Source organism: Trachinotus anak, unplaced genomic scaffold, assembly GCF_046630095.1.
Source record: "Trachinotus anak isolate AG129_WGS33_773 ecotype Australia unplaced genomic scaffold, CSIRO_AGI_Tana_v1 ptg000031l, whole genome shotgun sequence".
In the NCBI taxonomy this organism is placed as follows: domain Eukaryota; kingdom Metazoa; phylum Chordata; class Actinopteri; order Carangiformes; family Carangidae; genus Trachinotus; species Trachinotus anak.
In genome coordinates this window covers 6,330,022-6,349,782 of record NW_027273882.1, presented here as the reverse complement: position 1 = coordinate 6,349,782, position 19,761 = coordinate 6,330,022, and the positions used below count along the sequence as shown (strand labels likewise).

The 19,761-nt window shown below is 40.6% G+C and overlaps 1 protein-coding gene across 8 annotated transcripts in view; it reads right to left on the bottom strand.

Annotated features, from left to right (window-relative positions):
* Nucleotides 1–19,761, bottom strand: part of adgrg6 (adhesion G protein-coupled receptor G6) — a 105,381-nt gene that overhangs the window by 21,007 nt on the left and 64,613 nt on the right. For all 8 annotated transcript variants that reach the window (XM_071467422.1, XM_071467420.1, XM_071467421.1 and 5 more), the window contains 19 exons: nucleotides 15,757–15,845; nucleotides 14,985–15,037; nucleotides 14,815–14,841; nucleotides 14,484–14,626; nucleotides 13,720–13,831; nucleotides 11,696–11,784; nucleotides 11,393–11,457; nucleotides 11,136–11,272; nucleotides 10,132–10,297; nucleotides 9,687–9,833; nucleotides 9,470–9,586; nucleotides 8,210–8,255; nucleotides 7,185–7,291; nucleotides 6,721–6,848; nucleotides 5,229–5,497; nucleotides 3,590–3,692; nucleotides 2,790–2,940; nucleotides 2,556–2,688; nucleotides 1,387–1,488 (listed from right to left, as the gene is read on the bottom strand). In XM_071467422.1, coding sequence (XP_071323523.1) covers nucleotides 1,387–1,488; nucleotides 2,556–2,688; nucleotides 2,790–2,940; nucleotides 3,590–3,692; nucleotides 5,229–5,497; nucleotides 6,721–6,848; nucleotides 7,185–7,291; nucleotides 8,210–8,255; nucleotides 9,470–9,586; nucleotides 9,687–9,833; nucleotides 10,132–10,297; nucleotides 11,136–11,272; nucleotides 11,393–11,457; nucleotides 11,696–11,784; nucleotides 13,720–13,831; nucleotides 14,484–14,626; nucleotides 14,815–14,841; nucleotides 14,985–15,037; nucleotides 15,757–15,845 — 2,184 coding nt within the window. The remainder of the gene's footprint in view (nucleotides 1–1,386; nucleotides 1,489–2,555; nucleotides 2,689–2,789; nucleotides 2,941–3,589; nucleotides 3,693–5,228; nucleotides 5,498–6,720; nucleotides 6,849–7,184; nucleotides 7,292–8,209; nucleotides 8,256–9,469; nucleotides 9,587–9,686; nucleotides 9,834–10,131; nucleotides 10,298–11,135; nucleotides 11,273–11,392; nucleotides 11,458–11,695; nucleotides 11,785–13,719; nucleotides 13,832–14,483; nucleotides 14,627–14,814; nucleotides 14,842–14,984; nucleotides 15,038–15,756; nucleotides 15,846–19,761) is intronic.

Below are 19,761 nucleotides of genomic sequence, written 5' to 3'. Positions count from 1 at the left end.
TTTTATGTGCATACTGCAGGTGAAGGATATTTTGGAGTCTTAAATGTAAACAGTCCAGTTAATAAGTAAATGCTAACATTGAGAATCAGCTGATTGTGTTCTTTAGAAATGCACTGTTGGAACATGTCACATTATTTTGCAGGTTAAGTAAGTCCAGATGTTTCCTGTGTTGTTGCTGCTCTACTATTTGCTATTACTCAGTGCAATCTCCCATTGAGAGTTTCTTTCAGATGTAGCATCCACTACAGCACTTAATATACAACTTTAAATTAGTATTTAAGAGTCTGCAGCCATGCTAGCAGCTCTGTGAAGCTGTACTTAGATATAGTGACTTTGATGCTTCAAGCTAAATGCTAACATCAGCATGCTGACACACTCCCAGTGACAGTGCTAACGTGTTGATGTTTAACTTGCCTGAGCATGTTACCATGCTAACATTTGCTAATCAGCAGGAAAGACAAAGAGCAGCTTTGAAACTTAGCAGCAGATGTTCAGCAGATGTAATGTTTTTCAGTTTGTTTTAGCACATTAGCATGCTAACATTTCCTAATTAGCAGGAAAGACAAAGAGTAGCTGGGTCTGATGGGACTTGTCATCATTTCTGCAGGTATTTGGTTAAAAGGTTATCTCTGTTCATCCTCAGGGGAACATGAATGTCTGGACCAATTTTTTTATGGTGATTCATAAGCTCATGGTGGGGATAGAAGAAAAGTCAGAGGATCAGTACAGTCAGCAGGATTCATCCTCTGGGGACCATGCATGTCTATAAATCTATCAAACAGCTGGAACAGCTGAAGAGATTGACTGACTAACACCATTCATAAAATAAAAATATTACATGATATATGCGTCATATATCAGCCTCAGTAAAAGTCCCCCTGCATAGAATGCACATGAATGCACGAACATGAACTTTGTGTATTCTTCCTTTTAAGATCCTGGTTTAAAGGAGGAATTCTGCATCTAAATGACATTTCGCAGTGTTTTACACAACAATTACCTTGGAATCTTTGGTATGAAAACCGTCAAATACATTAAGAAACTGCACAGACTCATCAACCTTCTCGAATGAAATGAAATGGCAGCAGTACAGGACATCCACAGACTAAGTGTACCTGGAGGACCTCCTCGTCTTCCTGAGACGACTCTGTTTTATCTTTTTTTTATTAGCTGCAAAGCCGGCGACTTAGGTTTGATATTTTAATAAAATGTCCTTCTCTTTTTTTCTGCTGCTGTGGGAATCTGGCAGGAGTCCAGCAGAAAGATTTGACAGGACTCCTGTAGAGAAACGTGAATTAGCTTTATTGTTCTGTTGTGAACCTTCAAGCTCAGCCTAAGACAAACAAACAGAGAGACAGACAGACAGACAGACAGACAGAAGGGTACCTGAGTTGTCTGACAGCTTGAATCGGCCGCAGCAGAGGTACCTCCTCCATTGCTTCTGGACATTTTCTTTCAAGGCGCAGTGGAAGATGAATATGAAGAGACCTGGAGAAAGTCAAAAGAGGGCTGAGTGAGAGATTTGGATGGTCAAAATATCATGCTTGTAAATGTAAAAAATGTAATGAAGATAATAGTCTACCCAACTTTTCGCTGCCCAGAGTATCAGTGGATACAACACATGACCACAAACCAAACATAACTGACTGCTTATGGGCCAACATAACTTTAACAAAGACAAAAACAGACATTGGGCTTTATGCAAGAACACCGTCATTCTCTTTACCTAAACCTCTTTACTTTTCTGTGAAACTTCCTGTTGTGAGTGAATACTCACTCTAACTTGTTCTCAATAAAACTTGTTAACATCAGTATGATATTTTTTATATAATACAAGACATATCATGAGCTAAATAATCAGCACCATGGTTGAGTATTTCCACCTTGAACTGCAGTGAACCAATGACAGTCTAAAAACAGATTCAGACAGCCAGGAATTCATATGTCACAAACCTAAGGAAGCAATCCTGTCAACTTGTCAATGCAGAGAGCCAGAGTTACCTTAAGCACAACCACTTACACTGTGTCAGCCACTGCCAGTTACAAGCAGTGACTGGCAAACAACATAAACAAATAAAATATGCTAACTACACAAACCATTCTGATACGTCTGTTAGTCACTGATGTTGGTCACAACAGATTCTTTATCTGAGTCTTAGTCTGACTGAGGCTCAAACATGAGTCTCTCTGATGTTTCCTCCTCTACCTATTTTGATACTCTCTGCTCTTTCATCTGACAACCTAGTGCAAGCAGCCTAAGGCTGTTGGAGTGAAAGAATTTCTCAAAGATATACTGAACTGTGAAAGCTGTCAAGGCAAAATACTCACGCCAGAAAAATAAAAAATAAAAAGTAGTTGTCGAACCACAAATAAGTGCTTTCCCCCTGTAAAGAGAGGAATCTGTACATGAATCAGACAGAGTTGGACCACTTGTTCAGGCCGCAGGAACTTTTGCAGTCTCTTAAATCACAGAAATACGTCACTTAAGAACAAACTTTTTTGAGATCCTGTGTCTTATTAACTATAGTTAATAAGTCACTGGAATGTTACTGTACCTTGCAGTGAGTTGAAGATGGTAAAGAGGTATATGAAGGCCAGGGCGACAGGTCCCCAGGCGAACAGGGCGAAGCCCCACGTCATACCCAGCAGGAAGGTGAGGCTGACGGCGCTCCGCAGGTTTCGCAAAACCTGGATCACAACAGAACATATATTTAATTCTTTCAGAACTTTTTAACTACATAACTTCTTTCATCTGATCCAGACGCAATCTGCTGAGCTCGGCTGCTGACCTCCTCTCGCAGTGTGCGGTTGCTGCGTTTGCCATTGCGGCCGCAGATCTGCATCATCACCACGATGAACATGGCCACATTCAGCAGAAACACCAGACAGAAGTAACCAACGCAAGTGGTGTAGAAGACGGCTAAATTCTTGACCCAACAGCTGAGGGAAAAGATGATACACACACACATAGACACAGTAAAAATGTGCAACATAGAGCTGTGGAAGAAAAAGTGCCAATAAAAAGGACTTCCTCAACGCTTGAAAGACACTTCATAATTTGCCATTTATGTTGCTATATCACTGATTAATCTGCTAAGTATTTCCTTGATTAATGTATTAATTAATTGGTCTTTGAAATAACAGAGAAACAATTCACATTGTGCTTGACAACCAACAATCCAAAACCCAAGGATATTCAGTTTATGCACTTTTAGCTCCTAAACAATAAATCATGTGTCAAAATGATGATTATGATTATGATTATTAATAGATGATTTGCTAGTTCTAGTTTCATAATGCATTTGAATAGAATGGGTTACTGATATATTTACATAATATGTTTATATTAGTTGAAACCAGAAATATCAGCTCTTCACATTATCATAGATGAAATATCATCCTGTGATAATGTTGACTGCACACAATGAATAGAACCTGTATTGACAGCATCTGTGTTGGGTCCTGTGGCTTATTATTACCTTTATTATTCTGGGTTAAGCCAAATATGTGATCCATAAAAAAAAAACAAAAAACTTTTGACTCGACTTTATTGAGTTTGACTCATTACTGTAATACTGTGGAGACTCACAAATCTTCGGACTGCTCTTCTGACCCTTGCTTGCCATACGTGATCAGCCCATAAGAGTTTTTATCCACCGCAAGAACAATCCCCACCAACACCGCAGGGAGACCTGGAACAAATCACATAATCGACAGGTCAGTATTAGAGTTGCCATGTCTTCCTTGATTATTTGTTGCTGCAAGCCATTTACTGGTGGCTATGACGTTTATCCAAATCAGAGCAATTGGGGAATCTATTACCAAGTTGGCAGTGGCTCAGAATCCTGGGCCAAGTCTGACTTACGAATAAAACTCCACATCACAGGCAGAAAGAGATAAAACAAAACTCTAATGGCTCCTAACAAGCCCACTTCTGCCGGTCACAAAAAATAAATCAGTCAACCTAATCTGAGAGTACATTTTTCCAAGGAGTGGGTAGTTTAACAGGTTTCTTCCACTGACACAAGAGGGCACCAGAGGGCAACATTACCTAATTGGAAGATGTTCAGTTTCTTGACACAGCCAGTGGTCATATCAAAGAAGACACAAAAATTGCATTTTGTATGTGAATGTTTTCTGTTTCTTATAACTTTATATGTGTCTGCTGTTTTTAATGTGAATTTAAACGATTACATAATTTTTTTTCTGCAGATGATTTAGTGAAAACCAAGCTGTCCAAGGTTAATGTGTGGCTAATACAAGATGTAGATTGGCACATGTATTAGCCCATATTAGTTCATCATAGACATTGGCTGATAAGTGACAAGAACTTGCAGTATGGAAAGATTATCTGTTTGTTTCTCTTTTATTTTCTTTTATCTATGTATTTTATTTAATCTTTTTTATTGATAACATTTATTTTACATTTCATTTAAATAGTTTTGTTTTCTAATCTCTTCCCCCGTCTCTAGTGGTACTATGTAACAATCTGATCAGATTTTCTATTAAATCAATCAATACACATGTTAAAGGTCCAATAGTCTAAAGGTAGATGTCCATGTCTTTTTTTAATTATAAAGCAGGTCTAGGTTCTATATTAATACTGTGAAAGTATCAAAGCCTCAGTCCACAGAGAAATGCACACAGCCTGTATTCAGAAATTGAGCCTTAAAACCAGCCGTCAGGACTTCTGGAACTTTGTGATGTCACAACAAAGCAGTCACCGCCCTCAGCCATGCCCCAAGCCCAGCCCACTTGGACCCACCTAACCTTGCAGGATTTGGAGTGTTTTCCTGAAATCTGCTATATTTTTATTTGATAATAGTCAGCTAAAGAACTTACCTCAACAGGTGGGGGCTGAGCCTCTCTTCTGATTGGCTCACCCACCTGTTGCTGCTCAAGCTCCAGAGAAAGGCCAAAGGAGAGGTACAACTACACTAAGATGGTTTTTGGTTCTTAAAACCACAACTATATCTTCTTATGGATATCAACACTTCATAGAAAAGACTGGAAAAATGTAAAATACTGGACCTTTAATTTAAAGACTTCAACCTGAAACACTGATTGTGAGGTAAGTTCTTTGGCATAAGGCACCTGACCAAACTGCGCCATGCTCTGACCAATAAATTCCACCTCCTAGATTAAATACACAAGATGAAATTGTTTTATAATAACAGATGCAGTGTTGGCATTACATTGCACTTCAAGCCAAACAATCAGCACCTTACCCCATCCGACGATGCAGAACTTGAGGATGTATCGGCGTATGTAGGTGTTGAAGACCTTGACCAGAGCGATGTACATGTGGATGGACTCCAACCCCATCCAGGTGAAGGAGGTCAGCAGGAAGTAGTGAAGGAGGACAGCCATGGACAAGCATAACCAATCAGCTTTCAGCATGGCCAGCCAGCCATCCAATAGGAAGACCATGTTCAGGAAGAGTAAGGATGCACTGAGGTTCATCAGGATCTTAGACGGGTAGTCACGACGAAGTTTTCTGTGATTATGAAAATAAACAATAAAGATGAGGTTGAAATCTGATTTTGCTGACGACTTTAATTTACTGTGGTTTGTGCTCATTGTCAGGTCTACATGTTCGCAGCCACCCACCCAAACCACCCAGGCTGTTCCCAGGGATCTGAGGGTTGAACTTTACCAGTGAAAGTCAAAGTTTAAGGCTTCCTGAGGGGCTTTATGAGGGAAGTGAAATACATACATACATCCATCTATATATGAATTTCATGTTTATCCCATTCAGCAAAAGATTACATAAAATTATTTTCTGGATCAGAGGTTTCAATCTTAACACCTACTGTGTCGATCCTGTAATAAATCCCATCAAAGATAAAGATATAAAGTGGTCAAGATACACCACTGTGACTGTTTGAAGCCAATCAGAGTCAAATCTAACAAAATACGATCAGTTTTGTACCTTGAGTCAAACGTAATCGGACAATAAACAATACACACAACAAAATCACACGTTCTTTGATCAGTTTACCAGTTAATGATTTTTTTCCCCCATTTTTCTGTTTACCAGATAAAATATTCATTTCCTTGGTTTGCTACACAAAAAAGAAAAAAAAAGTCATTTGACCAGCACTCATGGGGAGCTGGATGCTGACTTAAATATTGACAGATATGAGCCTGACGTTATCATATTTATCACTTAAATATCATTTTAAATCTCCAATAACTGATTTTTTTCCCTAGCAGCAAAACACAGCCCTGATATATTGTCTGATTAATAAACAGCTGCTTGTCTCCACGTCCAGCCCTTACAGATCAATTAGATGATTCATGTGAGTGGTGTTTGTGTCGACCTGACAAATTTACAAATTTCTATGTTTGGTCTCCACCAGCTCCTGAGGGAAATATCTGACTCTATAGCTGCAAAATGCTCCACCATGTTCATCAGAAGCTCTCTCACTGTCTGTCTGCTGTTTTCTGATGAGCAGGTAGTGGACAGGGGCTTTTTACAGCTGTTTCTCTGAAAACAGCTGCTTGCTGCCACCAAAATTGATGCTATTAGAGGACCAGAGTAGAGCTGTGGTCCAGACAATGAGCTGAAACTCACTGTAAATCACACTGTTTTCACAGTGTCCTTTGATTTTGTTATTATAAAAAAATACTGAATATAGCCCCATCCAATGTGACATAGCTGCAAACTAATGTGCCCAGACTGAACAACACAGTCCTGCAGCTGGAGACTGGACTCACTCGAAGGCAATGTAGGTGACCAGCGTGGCAGCAGAGAAGATGGCAGAGATGCCGCAGCCGATGTAGGTGATAAACGTCAGAATCTTGTTGTTCTTTGGATCAAAGGAAGATGCAGCTCCAGATATGTCCTAGAGGCAGAGACAGAGAGATACAAAGCAGAACATGACAATGTCAAAGTTATTCTGAGCAGCAAACCAGGAAAAGGAAAAGAACCAAACAACCGATAAATAAATAAATACTGTAACTAATATTTCAGACAGTCTGTTAACTAATCTATACGTACACCAGACCACATCACATCTACTGTAATATTCTCCATAAATGCTCTGCAGCACATATAGATTTACATCTGCATTTCTACTTTAAAAGCTTTAGAACACAACTGGTAGAAGTGGCTGAAAAACTGGAAGATTGGCCTGTAAGACACACACACAAACAGGAAGTGTAACACAGCAGGGTCTCACCATGAGGATGCCAAAGTGTGTCAGGTGGTCACACAGACAGACGGTTTTGTTGCTGGTGGATTCATTGGACACTCTGCAGCCTTCTCCGTTCCAGCCTCCAGTACCATCTAGTGACAACATAGAGGTATTACATCACAGTCACCTACAGCAGTGGTTCTCAAACTTTTACACATCAAGGTACCTAAACTGACACAAATTAGACCACAGACCCTCATTTGTCCCAGATTTTGTCCCAGGATCCCACATTTAATAAGATTTTTGCTTTTAGATGTTTTATTACAGAAAGTGTTTAAAAACCCATGACCGAAATAGTCACACATCTTGTCATTGTTTTACTGATGACTGGAATTATGGTGAAAATAAATGATTCCTCTTTTTGCTTGGGGACCCCCAGGGGCGCCCTAAAGGACTCCTTTGGTTCTTTGGACCCTGCTTTGAGAATTACTGACTTACAGTATGTGATACTAACATTTAGAGCTTTCATGAAAATGGTGCCTAGGTGCTGCTGAAGAAAAAGTTATTGGAGATTTCTTTTTTTAATGGGTAAGGACACAAATAAGTCAGAATCTACTTTTATTACTTGGCACCACAACCTCATTTGTTTTGTCTTGATCGAGAAAGATCTTATTTCCTACAGGATAAAAAATTACACTTTGGACGTGGGAATTCATCCTCACTTTCTATGACTGCATTGTTTCTTAACTGTAAAAGTATACCCTGGGAACTTTTTGGGCAGTGGTGAGCAGAGAGATTTATCTGCATGTACACATGGCCCGACCACTGACAAATACACCAGGAACATAATTTACAACAAGCAGTGAGTTTATGAGACTATGACCAGGAGAATCCCAGTAGATGAGGTAGAGTTGATAAAGAGCAACTTTGAAGAAGCTTTAACAGATGGGCTGTTTCTTCTTTGAACACTTGAGCTATATAGTTTCGTGTAAAAAGGTGAATGGCTCCCTGCAGACCTGAGAACCTGTGCTGAACCTGAAATGTTTAAGGTGATGTGACGACAGACTTACTGGTCATGTTGAAATCCCAGAACATACAAACTGGATTCAAGGAGGGCTGCCAGGAAAAGAAGAGAAATGAAATAGCATCAGGTTCACCAAAGCAGTTTTGTTTCAGTAAGAGTTCTCGTAACAGACAGGGCATGTTGAATTTACCCCAACACTCATATCACACCCACCATGTGTAAATTAAAATATCTCAGAAAAGAAAACAGGACAATTTAAAATCCCCGAACATGGTTTCTTGGTGGGAGCAGGCGGTGGTGATTGCCACTTGACATGAGCTTTGGCCATCGTTGCATTTACAAGACAAGAGGTTATAATACACCCTCTGAGCAGCGCTACGTCTTCAGGGTAGACTGGAGGATACAGTGAGTTGCTATCAGAAAGTGACGAGATGGGCCGGGGCTAGCTAGAGTTAACATCGGCATTGGTTTCCACCTGTGGGGACAGCTGTCGGTGAGTAAATGGATTAGTTTGATGCTGAACTCACAATGTTTCTTCTACACTGGTAAATAAGCAGCACTTTATGCTAATGTTTGCTATGGAGCAATAGCAAAACTTACAAGTAGCTCTTTCACTGTTCTCTTCACTTGCCCAGGGACTGCAGATGGAAATTAGCTCGTAGCTAAATGTGGTACAAGCATCTTTTCTCTTTTTGGCAATAAATGTATTTTGTACATGGTCCCTGATATAAATAAATGAAGAAGATGAAAAAATACATGAACACTTATTCACAAAGAAGTAAATAAAGAAATAAGAGAAAGTTGGGGGCAGCGCAGTGGTGCGGTGGTTAGCACTGTCGCCTCACAGAAGGTTCTGGCCCTTGCTCAGTGTCAGCCGGGATTGGCTCCAGCCCCCTGCGACCCCGTTTCAGATAAGCGGTATGGAAAATGAATGAATGAGACATTGGACAAAATAAAAGAAAGAAAAGAAAAAGAAAAAAAGAAAGAAAACATAGAAAAATGCAAAATGAAAATAGATAAAACAAAAAGAAAAATGCAAAAATGGAGAGAAAAAATATGGATCATCAAACAACACAACACTACATACAGCATGTTGCTCTTTCTCTTGCTTTCAGGTTAGACACATTTTGGATGTATTAACATTTGACTCTCACTCACTCTGCTTCTATGACACCATATCTGACAAACGAAGATCAGAGCAAAGCAGACCCTCAAACCTCAATCCTCTGGTGCCGTTTAAACGACAGCAGCTGGGTTTAGACAGCACAGGTGCAGCCTGCGTGCACGTAAATATTCTCCACTATACCCTTTCAGAGAGGTGAGCAATCTCAATCTTCACGGGATCTGTCAGGCCTCTGATGGAGATGTTCCCCACACTGCTGGCCACAACGTAGCTGTTCAAAGAGCGACCGCTCTGCTCTTTCTGGAAGTAACATCCCCCACCCCCCAAAAAAACAGTGAGTAACTTCTTGGGGGAATTTTTTCAATGTTTATACAGGTGATCAGAGGCACACTGGACTGACCTTGAAGAGGTTGGTGCTGCTGAAGAACATAAAGTTGATCCTGGCCAGAGACGATCTGTCAGACCCACTCAGAGAGAGGTTGGACAGCAGAGAGGCTGGGAGGGTGACCTGAGCTAAAGGGTTATCTGTCTTTGATTCAAAGTCAATCTGAGAGAGGAGAGGAGAGGAGAGGACATAGTAGAAGAGAGAGAAGAGAGGACATAGTAGAGGAGTAAGGAGAGGAGATGAATGAAAGGAGATAGGTGAGGAGAGGGCATAGGAAAGGAAAGGAAAGGAGCGGAGAGGAGACAATCAACACTCAAACTAAATCACATCTGAACTTTTTAGAAACTAGTTTGTTCAGACTATAGTTGTGTGACAGTTAACTGGTGTCTTCAAAATAAACCTTCATGATGAGTCAGTAAAACCCTTCAGAACAAGAAGCTTTGATGACACTGGGCGTTACCTGTGGGTTGGTGCTGTTTGGAGGAATGAAGGCGCTGAAGGACGTCCCGTTGAACATGTCGCCGTGGTTGGCCAGTATCCCCAAAACCAAGTTTTGGGAGGTGATATTGATGGATGGACCGTCGAACTCGATTTTCTGAACCAGCTTATCCACTGTCCTCAGAGCTCTGAGGGAGGGAGAAATGAAAGTCTACATTAGATGCACTGAATCAGCAGATGTATGTGCTCAAGTATCTGAGAGGGGGAAAAATATATTACAAATGAAGAATAAGGAAATACAAAAGGAGCTGAAATCAGTTCAAATATACTGACAAAAAACATAAAATGATGTAATCTAGCATTTCCTGAATATCCCAACATGCTGGATCGTAAATCTACATCATGCATTACAGCACAATTTAATGACAATGACAAAGTCCTCTTGCATAACAGCGCAACAGCTGTGTAACAGCTGTGGTAAAAAGCATACACACATACTGCACTGAAATACACTGTACTCTACAATGACTGTACTGTAGAGAAAGATATAAGAAGATGGTATAGTAGTCAGGTGGAACACAGTACAGTAGAGTACAGTAGAGTGCAGTAGAGTAAGACCCAGTACAATGAAAAGAAAAACACGGAGGAGATTACAGTGCAGTGCAGGACAGTGAAGAATGGAGTAGAACATAGTGAAGATGTAGTATCTGAGCAGCTTTGGCTCAGGAGGTCAAGCAGGTTGTCCACTAATTGGAAGGGTGCTGGTTCGATTCCCGGTCTAGATGCCAAAGTTGGATAAGATAAAACCCTAAATTGCTCCCCATGTATCATCGGTGTGTGAATGTGCAATGTAAAGCGCTTTGAGGCGGATAAGTGCAGCCCATTTACCCATAAAGGAGATACAGTACTGGTAGATGAAGCAGAGGAAAGTAAAATACAGTGCAGTGGAGGAGCAAAAGAAAATGTACACCAAAGTAGATTAAAGTGCAGCAAAGCAGTAAACAGGACGCCAGATCTTGAGTGTACTTTTCTGACGAGGTAGCCAGCGGCGTCACTGAGCTGTTCATGACGTTGGAGATGATGGTGACGACATTTTGGGCAATTGAGCTGTTGATTACGGCCACTTTCACCAGCTCCTGCACCTTCGTCACCACTTGGGACACCTGCAGAGGGACCAGAGGAAGAGGAGGAGCAGGCTGTTTATTCTCTGTTACAGGATCCCAGCACAAAACAGACCTTCTCCACAGTCTGTGTAGTGAAAACAGGGAAGTTCGGACTCCCACCATGTCAATGTCGAGCTTGGCTTCGGTGATAACGACGAGCTTCCCCGCCACCTCAGCTGCAGTTTCTGCACAACAAACACACAAAACAGATCTGTCTATACCATCAGATAGACAGTAGGTACTATTGTACTGTACTACTGTACTTACTAAGAGTCTGTTTGTTCAATATAAATTTATGTATTATCTTATCTTCTACATGACCTTTGACCCTTTTAACCTTTATATCATTAGTTTTGTTTATGCCATCAATCTGTTCCCACCTGTCTCTGTCTCAGTGCCTGATTGGCTGGTGGCTGAACTTACCTGCTGACACGTTCATGGCACTGATGCTTTCGCAGCTACTGTTGTTTGGAGGTGACCAGTAGGACGAGTAGTTCTGTGGACTGATCTGACTATGGAAGAGAGAGAGAGAGAGACATGTTTTAAGATTATTTCTGTGTGTAATGGTGGTGTTGCATGTGACAATGTATTTTTTTATTTTATTTACCAGCAAGTCCCATTGAGTCAAAAGAAACAACCTGGCCAAAAGAGCAGCTGTACTGTTCACAGATTTACTGCGATAGATATTTACAGTATCTAACCTGCACAACCTGCAGACAAAGCAGGAGTGACAAGAACTTATTATAGATTTCAGGCACAGCCCCAAAAAAAACAAACAAAACAAACTATACACATCTCAGGAGAAGCCATAACCATCACCGACTTGTTCAAATTCCATGGCAGCCACATCAGCAACATGCTCACAGACCACATTAGCAAAAGAAGCTCAGCAGAGACTGTTTTTCCCAAGACAGCTCAAAAGAATTCAAAGTAAAACGAAGCCTCCTCCTCCTCCTCCAGTTCAAATCAGCCATTACAGAGAGCACAGTCACCTCGTCCATAACTGTCTCAAAAAACTGCAGTGCAAAAACATCCTGCTTTACAGACAGTTTTTTAACCACTGCAATAACCATGTGTCATGGCTTCTAATGTCTTCTAATGTTCACATCTACCTACGCCTGATGTTACTGACAGAGCTTACCCAAAAAACTGGAAAAAAAAAAGATTATTGTATTGATATAAATAAAATTAATTTGCCATAGATAGTCAATTTGAATACACGAATCAAATCAATAAATAAACAATTAATGTGATACTGGTTATAATTTAGAGCTTAAAAACAACACCTCCAGATTCTCATGACAACAGGGATGTATTTAATGATCAACCCAGGATATGAACTAACTCTAACTAACTTACTAAGATAAAAAGATGAATTTAAAAGATGAATTTGCTCAATTCATCAACAGCAGACTTTGAGAATTGAGTTTGTATTCATGCAGTGTCTTCCACTTTATAACTCTGTGAATGGTTCTGCACAAAGGAGGCGCCACTGGGACTTCTTCTTCTCTCAAAACACTGCAGTGTTTTCTCTCAGCAGTGAGATTGGCCACCTGTTGGTACATGGTGAGGGCAAACTGAGCCACTGTTTGACTAACAGTGATTAATGCAGTTAGCTCGTTCTGTCACACTGCTCCTGGAAGCTCCACAAATTAGATTTCAAGGGTGTCCTGTTCTGTAAATTATCCTGATTAAAACAGATTTTTCTAAGTCTAACAAAGAGCAGAGGAGAGTTTTCTTACTGTTGAGTTTCTTAAAATGAATTTGTAGACTGATGCTCTGGGAGGTTTTGTCTTCTCTCCAAAGCACAATGTATCAAAGAAAACTCTTACCAAAATCTAACTGGAAGTTTGGTCCTTTTTAAAGGGTTCTTATTTTTATCCACAGAGTTTTAAACATGACAACTGTCTTTAAACTACCGTACACGGAAAGAAATGGGGAGAAACAGTGAATTAATAAAGGGCACTTCAAAATATTTATTGTTGTTTCTTTCTTCCTTGAAGCGATCTCCATTCACAAAACTCTAAAAATAACATTACAAAGACTTTAATATTTACTTTCAGAAACTTGACAACTCGATCATCACCCATTAGGATTCATCCTCTGGGAATCATGAACGCCTGTACAAAACTTTGAATCCATCTGATCCACCTGTTTGTCACACTAAAAGAAAGGTCAGAGGATCCCCAAAGTCACTAGGGTTCATCCTCTGGGGAGCATGAATGAATGCACATAATTTGATGACAATCCATTCAACAGTTGTTGACCAACATTGCCCTACATGGAGCTATCCTGCTAGCATGTTCAAAACCTGGTTTATATGAGTGAAAATTGTTATTTTTAGTACCAAAAACGTGTTATGCTGTAATACAAGAACCTTAATTTAGTGCTATACCAATGTATATACTGTATGTCAACATGTTTTACATCATGTGTGAGTGTGTTACCAGGTCCTTGACACGCTGTCCTCCTTGGTGGGGAAGCAGGGCAGGAACTGGGTGATGGTGGGTCTGGTCTCGGGCCAGGTGTAGTGGGGAAGATCTTCCTTTGGACAGTTTTCTGTTAGGAGAGGAAACAAGAGTTATTTCAGTGTTTTATGATGAAATGTTACACTCCCAAAAGACACAAGATGACTGAACGAAAGAAATCTAGAGCTAATAAAAAATAAAGACTAAGGAGAAATGAGACAAAATCAATAAAACTCTTAAATGATAAATAAAGGGAATGAATTAAATAAGTGAGATGCAGATAAAACTGTGGTAATGTAAGCGCACAAGAGAAACACTGTTTCACACAGTCTTTCACATGGGTAAATTAATAAGACTAAGAGTCTATAGCCACACAAAACAATACTAATTACAATGCTAACATGCTGCTGTTTAGCAGTAAACAAAAAGCAGAATAATAAAACCTGTCATGTCAGGTATTCTGTCATAAACCAAAGTATTACACAAATTAAAACTTTCATCTGATGGCAGAGCTAGATGAAAAGTTAAGGGATAACCACTCTTAGAACAGTTTATCCTGAGGGGAACATGAATGTCTGAACTCATTTTCTTGACAATCCATCAAATAGTTGGTCCCTGAACCCCACATTGAGAACCACTGGTTTAAAACATGAAAGTCATTTGCACATGAAGCCATAGACATAATATGAATTTTGCCACCAGCAAAATTCCTCTTCCTCTGAATTGATTGTATAGTTCCATACCAACTAATTTGACATCCTTGATGGTGATTTGCAGTCCAGTACCCATCAGTCCCACTTTGTTGTGCAGCCTGGCAGACAGCGCAGCTTCACCCAGACTCTCATTGGCGTTATAATTATAAACCAGCAGGGCCAGACCTGGATAACTGGATATAGAGCAAACTTGAAATAAGCAGCTGAACGTGCAGCCTTAAAGATATGAAAGAATTACAACAGACAACAATCTGAATCATGCAGCACTTTGAGACAGAAACCAACCAAAAAGACTTCACGTCTGGGAGTCGCAACAACCTCAACATAACTCACACAAAATGACATAAACCCTGCAGGTTACCTTGTCTGGTGATCTTCAATCCGGAGACTGAAGAAAGGAAAAGTTCAAGAGGTGAGAACAGCTGTGAAAATTATTTGCAAAAGAGATTTCAACCCAGGCTTACACGCCGGTACAAAAACCTCCTTCATGCACTTTTTCGTCTCCAGCTGATCAATGTTTTTCTGAATTACCTGATGCTGTGCATGTAGACTGCGGGGGTCCAGTTCTGTAATGTCTGATTCAGCTGTAAGAAGAAAACAAATCTAATCAATCACTTAACCAATGAAACAAATGTTTGCTTGTGTCTTTTCCAGAGCTGCAGATGTGAACTGGACACCCGGTCTGATCAGCTCCATGTGATGATCCATGTATCTTCACCCAATTAAATTCTCCTGTTGCTATGACCAACAATTTGTCAACTAATTACTTCCTTTTTCTGATGAATCAGCTGGTTTAATGACACCTGTTCCTTCTCAAAATCCATAGTCAATGAGTTTGTAAATCGCTGATAAATCTTTTAAAGGACTGAAAAATTTGCTGCTGTTTTCAGCTTGAACACAGCTTGATTAGCAACTGCACAAAGCTGGTGACTGACCGGGGCTCCAGACCCTCAGGGGCCCCAAAGACCAGAGATTTATTGTGGCTGAATATTTTTCAATTAGTTAGTAAATTTGCACTGAAAAACAAATTCTGATGATCACCTGTCTTGTTTGCCTCGGTTGAAATCGACTTTGTGCATACTCCTTAATATATAAATTATACCTTACTAGTCCTAACAAGGGGTCGGTAGGGGCCCAATCTTCATTTCAACCTTAAGGGGCCCCTAGTGAGTTAAAACAGCAGCAGGTACTTTTTACCTTCTCTAAAATTGAACACCTTGTCTCCTACCCACTGCAGGTTGAACTTACACAACTTATACAGCTATTGTAAATTTCTGGCTACATAAAGCTGGACTCCTCTTACCCAGAGGTCCACAGCTCGCTCTAGATCACTCTGGGCCGGTGCTGTGCCTGTGGCGTTCAGCACAAAAGACATACGGTAGAAGAACTTCTCTGCAAATGAAGGTGAGAGGAAAGGAAGAGAGAAGTAAAAAATAATACTTCAGTCTCAATCTGCCACAGACTATTTCACACATATAATGGAGCATTTTTTTGTGCCTGTGCCACATAGCAGGAGATGAATCGAGTGGTTGAAGCTAATCAAGTTATGTCAAAAAATCCAATCTTACAGTGTCAAATGATGAGGAGGAATGTGCTGCCTGGCAGATAACAACAGCAGAGAGGAGGGCAGGGCATGCAGTCATTATGACTTCTTTTCTTGGTGAATGGGATCATTTCGAATGTGTCGGGGAATCATAAAAAGCTGCAGGAGAATACGTTTCTGCTGCCTGCAGCCGTCTATCCACTGTGTCTTTTAGAGGATTTTACACTTTCAACACTTCTGTGTGCCTGCAGTCTGACACCTTACACATTTACCTCTCATACATATTAGAAAATTCCAAAAAAATTACATGTTTAGCAAAAAAATTTAGAAAACATAACTGATTCTAACCTCCATTATTTAACAAGCAAACAATTTAAGATTATCTGCAACTTTTTATACAGAAAATAGAAACAAGGTCCTAAAACATTTATTTTAGTTTGAGTCTAATTAGTTGTGTTGAGTTTTAATAAGATAGTTACCCTTAAATTCTTCATTTAAATGTCTAAAGTGTGAGTTCTCCCACAGAAGACACACAATGAGACAAGAGTCATTACTTGTCTCATTTAAATGTCCCACACAGAAGCTCTTTTGTAAGGCAATGCATTTTTAGGGTCTTTTTTAGGGTCTTCTCTGCTCTCCTGCTATGCTTCACTTTGGCCACTAGGTGTCTGTCCAGTATCTGAAATTGTTAGTAAATGCTACCACACAGTTTGGAGGAATTCTACTCCATCAGTTCTGGTGGGAGACCCTGCAAGCTGCAGACCTTCAGGAATATGTTTTTCTGAGGTTTAGGGAACGGTATATCTGTATATCAGAGATGAGCTGTCTGTTGTTTATTGTAGGGGAGTAAAAAGCAGCAGAGCAGGATGTCCCAACCAAGAAGATGGACGGATTAAAAAACTCAGATAGAAACAGGGAAAGAAAGAAGTCAAGAGTGGATATAGATTTGTGGATAAAAGAAATGAGGGGAAATATGAGGCAGAGGTAGTGTGAAGTCTTTGATAGTGATTTACAGATACAAGAAAAAGAGAAGTAAACTAGGAGGTATAAAATAAAGAAAAGTGAAAATGAGGCAAACCAAGAATAGCGCACCACAATCTCTGTGTTTGAACTACAAGTACCAGGGTAGATGCTACAGTCTGACAGGACACCTAGATTCGATTTTAATACCTGACACACAGACTAGAATCACCACAAACCAATCACCAGCCTCCGATACCTGAAGGATCCAACCCATTCACCTGATCGACAGCTATGTACATGTACCACTACGATACGGGCCAAAAAAGAAAAGTCTAACAACTGATTAAAAACAGCTATTCAGCTACTACACTGCAAAACCCAACCACCTTAAGAAGTAATTTAATCATGTATTCAGTCTTAAAATCTTCCTGTTTTTTTTCGTTACCATTATCCATAGCTTCTAAACAAGCTTCAAGAGTTTTGTTTTGAGTCAAAGTATAACACACACTATATGGCCAGAAGTCTGTGGGCACTTGAATATTAAAGCCATGTGCTGCTACAACGGCTTCAACTCTTAAGGGAAGGCCTTTCCACAGGATTTGTGGCTACTGGCTGCAGGGATTTACTCCACTACTACTACTACTATTCAGGCACAAGAGCATTAGTAAGGTCCAACACTAATGCTGGGTGATAAGGCCTTCAGATCAGTAATATTCTTCCACACCTAACTGGGAAAGGGCTTTCTTTATGGAGCTGGCTTTGTTCACAGGGACACTGTCAATGCTGAACAATGGACAAACTGTTACATAATAATCGAAAATGCACTATTGTCAAAAATGTAATTGTATGTTGTAGCATTGATATTTCCCTTTGTGGGAACTACAGTGCCCATAGCAAGAAATATACTTTTGGCAATATAGTGTATTTTGCATTCTAGAAGCATATGTCACTCTGTTAAATAAATACCTGTTTTAAATAAGTAAAGCCTTTAAGACTTAATACAAGCTACTATTTTGAAAAAAATTACAGTGCATGCTTCTGTCATTACTGTTTTTTAATTTAATTTTATTATTCTCTACATCTACAGTTTTTGTTACTCCATAACATACTGTTCCCCGGTGACAGTCCACACAGACATGTAAAATGAAAGCGCTGTTTACATTGGCATGGCAACGTGGGCTTGGCAGTTAAATCCGCAGTTGGGGATCCATGGATAGGACGAACTAAAAGGCCACTGCTGCCACCACTGCTAGCTGATGCACTGACTGCTTTCAGTGGTGCTTTCGGAGAGAAGTTTTTTGTGGTTACAAAATGGTTAGCACTGATGATTGCAGGTTGTGTAGCAGAAGGGTGGACATCTTTGGCATCACCGCCACTGTGATTTGTGTTCATGGCCCCGTTCACAAATACTCCTGAACTATAATTCCCACTGTGATTCGACACACATGGACTTGAGTTCAAACCAGGCTTTGAAAGGGTCAAATTTGCCTTTGCTGGTGTACCTGCAGTCACACTGAGATTTGTTGTTGGATTGTCACCTGTCACATTCCCCTGAGATGCTTCCATATTTCCATTTTCTATCAAGGTTGCAGCATTTTTATCCTTTGTGGTGTTTGTCATTTCAGTTGGCACTGAGGCAGAGTCTTTGAGTGTTATAACAGTGGATGCATTTGACTTGGAGATGTATTTAAAGCCTGCTGTGCTTGCAGTGAGATTGTCATTCAGAGGAGGTGGGAACTCTGCAAACCTAGAAATGAAGCCTTGATCTGGGGCATTGATAGAGGAGCCAGTGGGGGATCTGGTTGCTGGGGTGGAAGATGGGACGTATAAGTCAGAAGTGTGAGGTTGAATAATTTGAGCACCAGTGGGTTGTCGTAATAGTGCATAGCTAGACAGATAACTGGCTTCAGAGGTGGGGTGGGGAGATGTAGTTTGCATTTCAACAGGAAACAATTTCATGTTTAGGGAAACTTCTGCATTCAGACTTTCATTAGGTTGAAGGCCTGTTACAGCATTTAACATCACACCCAGAGTAACGTTGTTAGTGCTAACTGCTGAAGCAGAGGCATGTCGATCCACAGTATGGAATTTTGGAACAATATTTGCAGAGTCAAATACTGCAGAGAGATGTGACTGTATCCCAGTTGTAGTTTGAGTATTTGAGGCCTCAAGTGAGAATACCACACCATCAACAAATGTGGAAGAACTCACTGTCTGTGGGTTGTTAACAAGCTCTGGGGCTCTGGAGGCTTGGTCAATAGGAAGTGATTGGCTGACTGTGGTGACCTGTTGGACTGACTCTGTTGACTGGCTGACAGGATATGTGGTGGATCTTTGGAGGGGCTGCAAATGGTTATCCAGGGGGGATTGGGTTGTCATGTGTTGGTGGAAGCCAGCAGTCACCAGAGTGGGCAACAAGGAGCCAATTTCAGCCTCTGCCATGCTGGCAGACACTGCTGGCAATGGCACCCAGCTAGGGAGGAGAGGAGAGAGAGAAGATGACAGGGGAGGGGAGGAGACCGATGTGGAGTGAGGAATTGCAGAAAAGACAGGAGAAAGGTGAAGAGAGGGTAAAGGAGGCGTGAGGGTTGCTGCAAGAGAGAGAGAAGGCACAGTAGAGGGTAAAAGTAGATAGGGAGTAAGGGCGAAGGAAACAACGTGGGATGATTGCTGCTGCAGCCCCCCAACATCAGCATGTGCTTCTGTATTTTGTGTATCCTGCCCTGAACTCTGACTTATGTGTAGTTTCTCACTTGCATCTAAAAACTTGTTAGATTGTGCCTGAGTGCCCAAGTGTGTGAG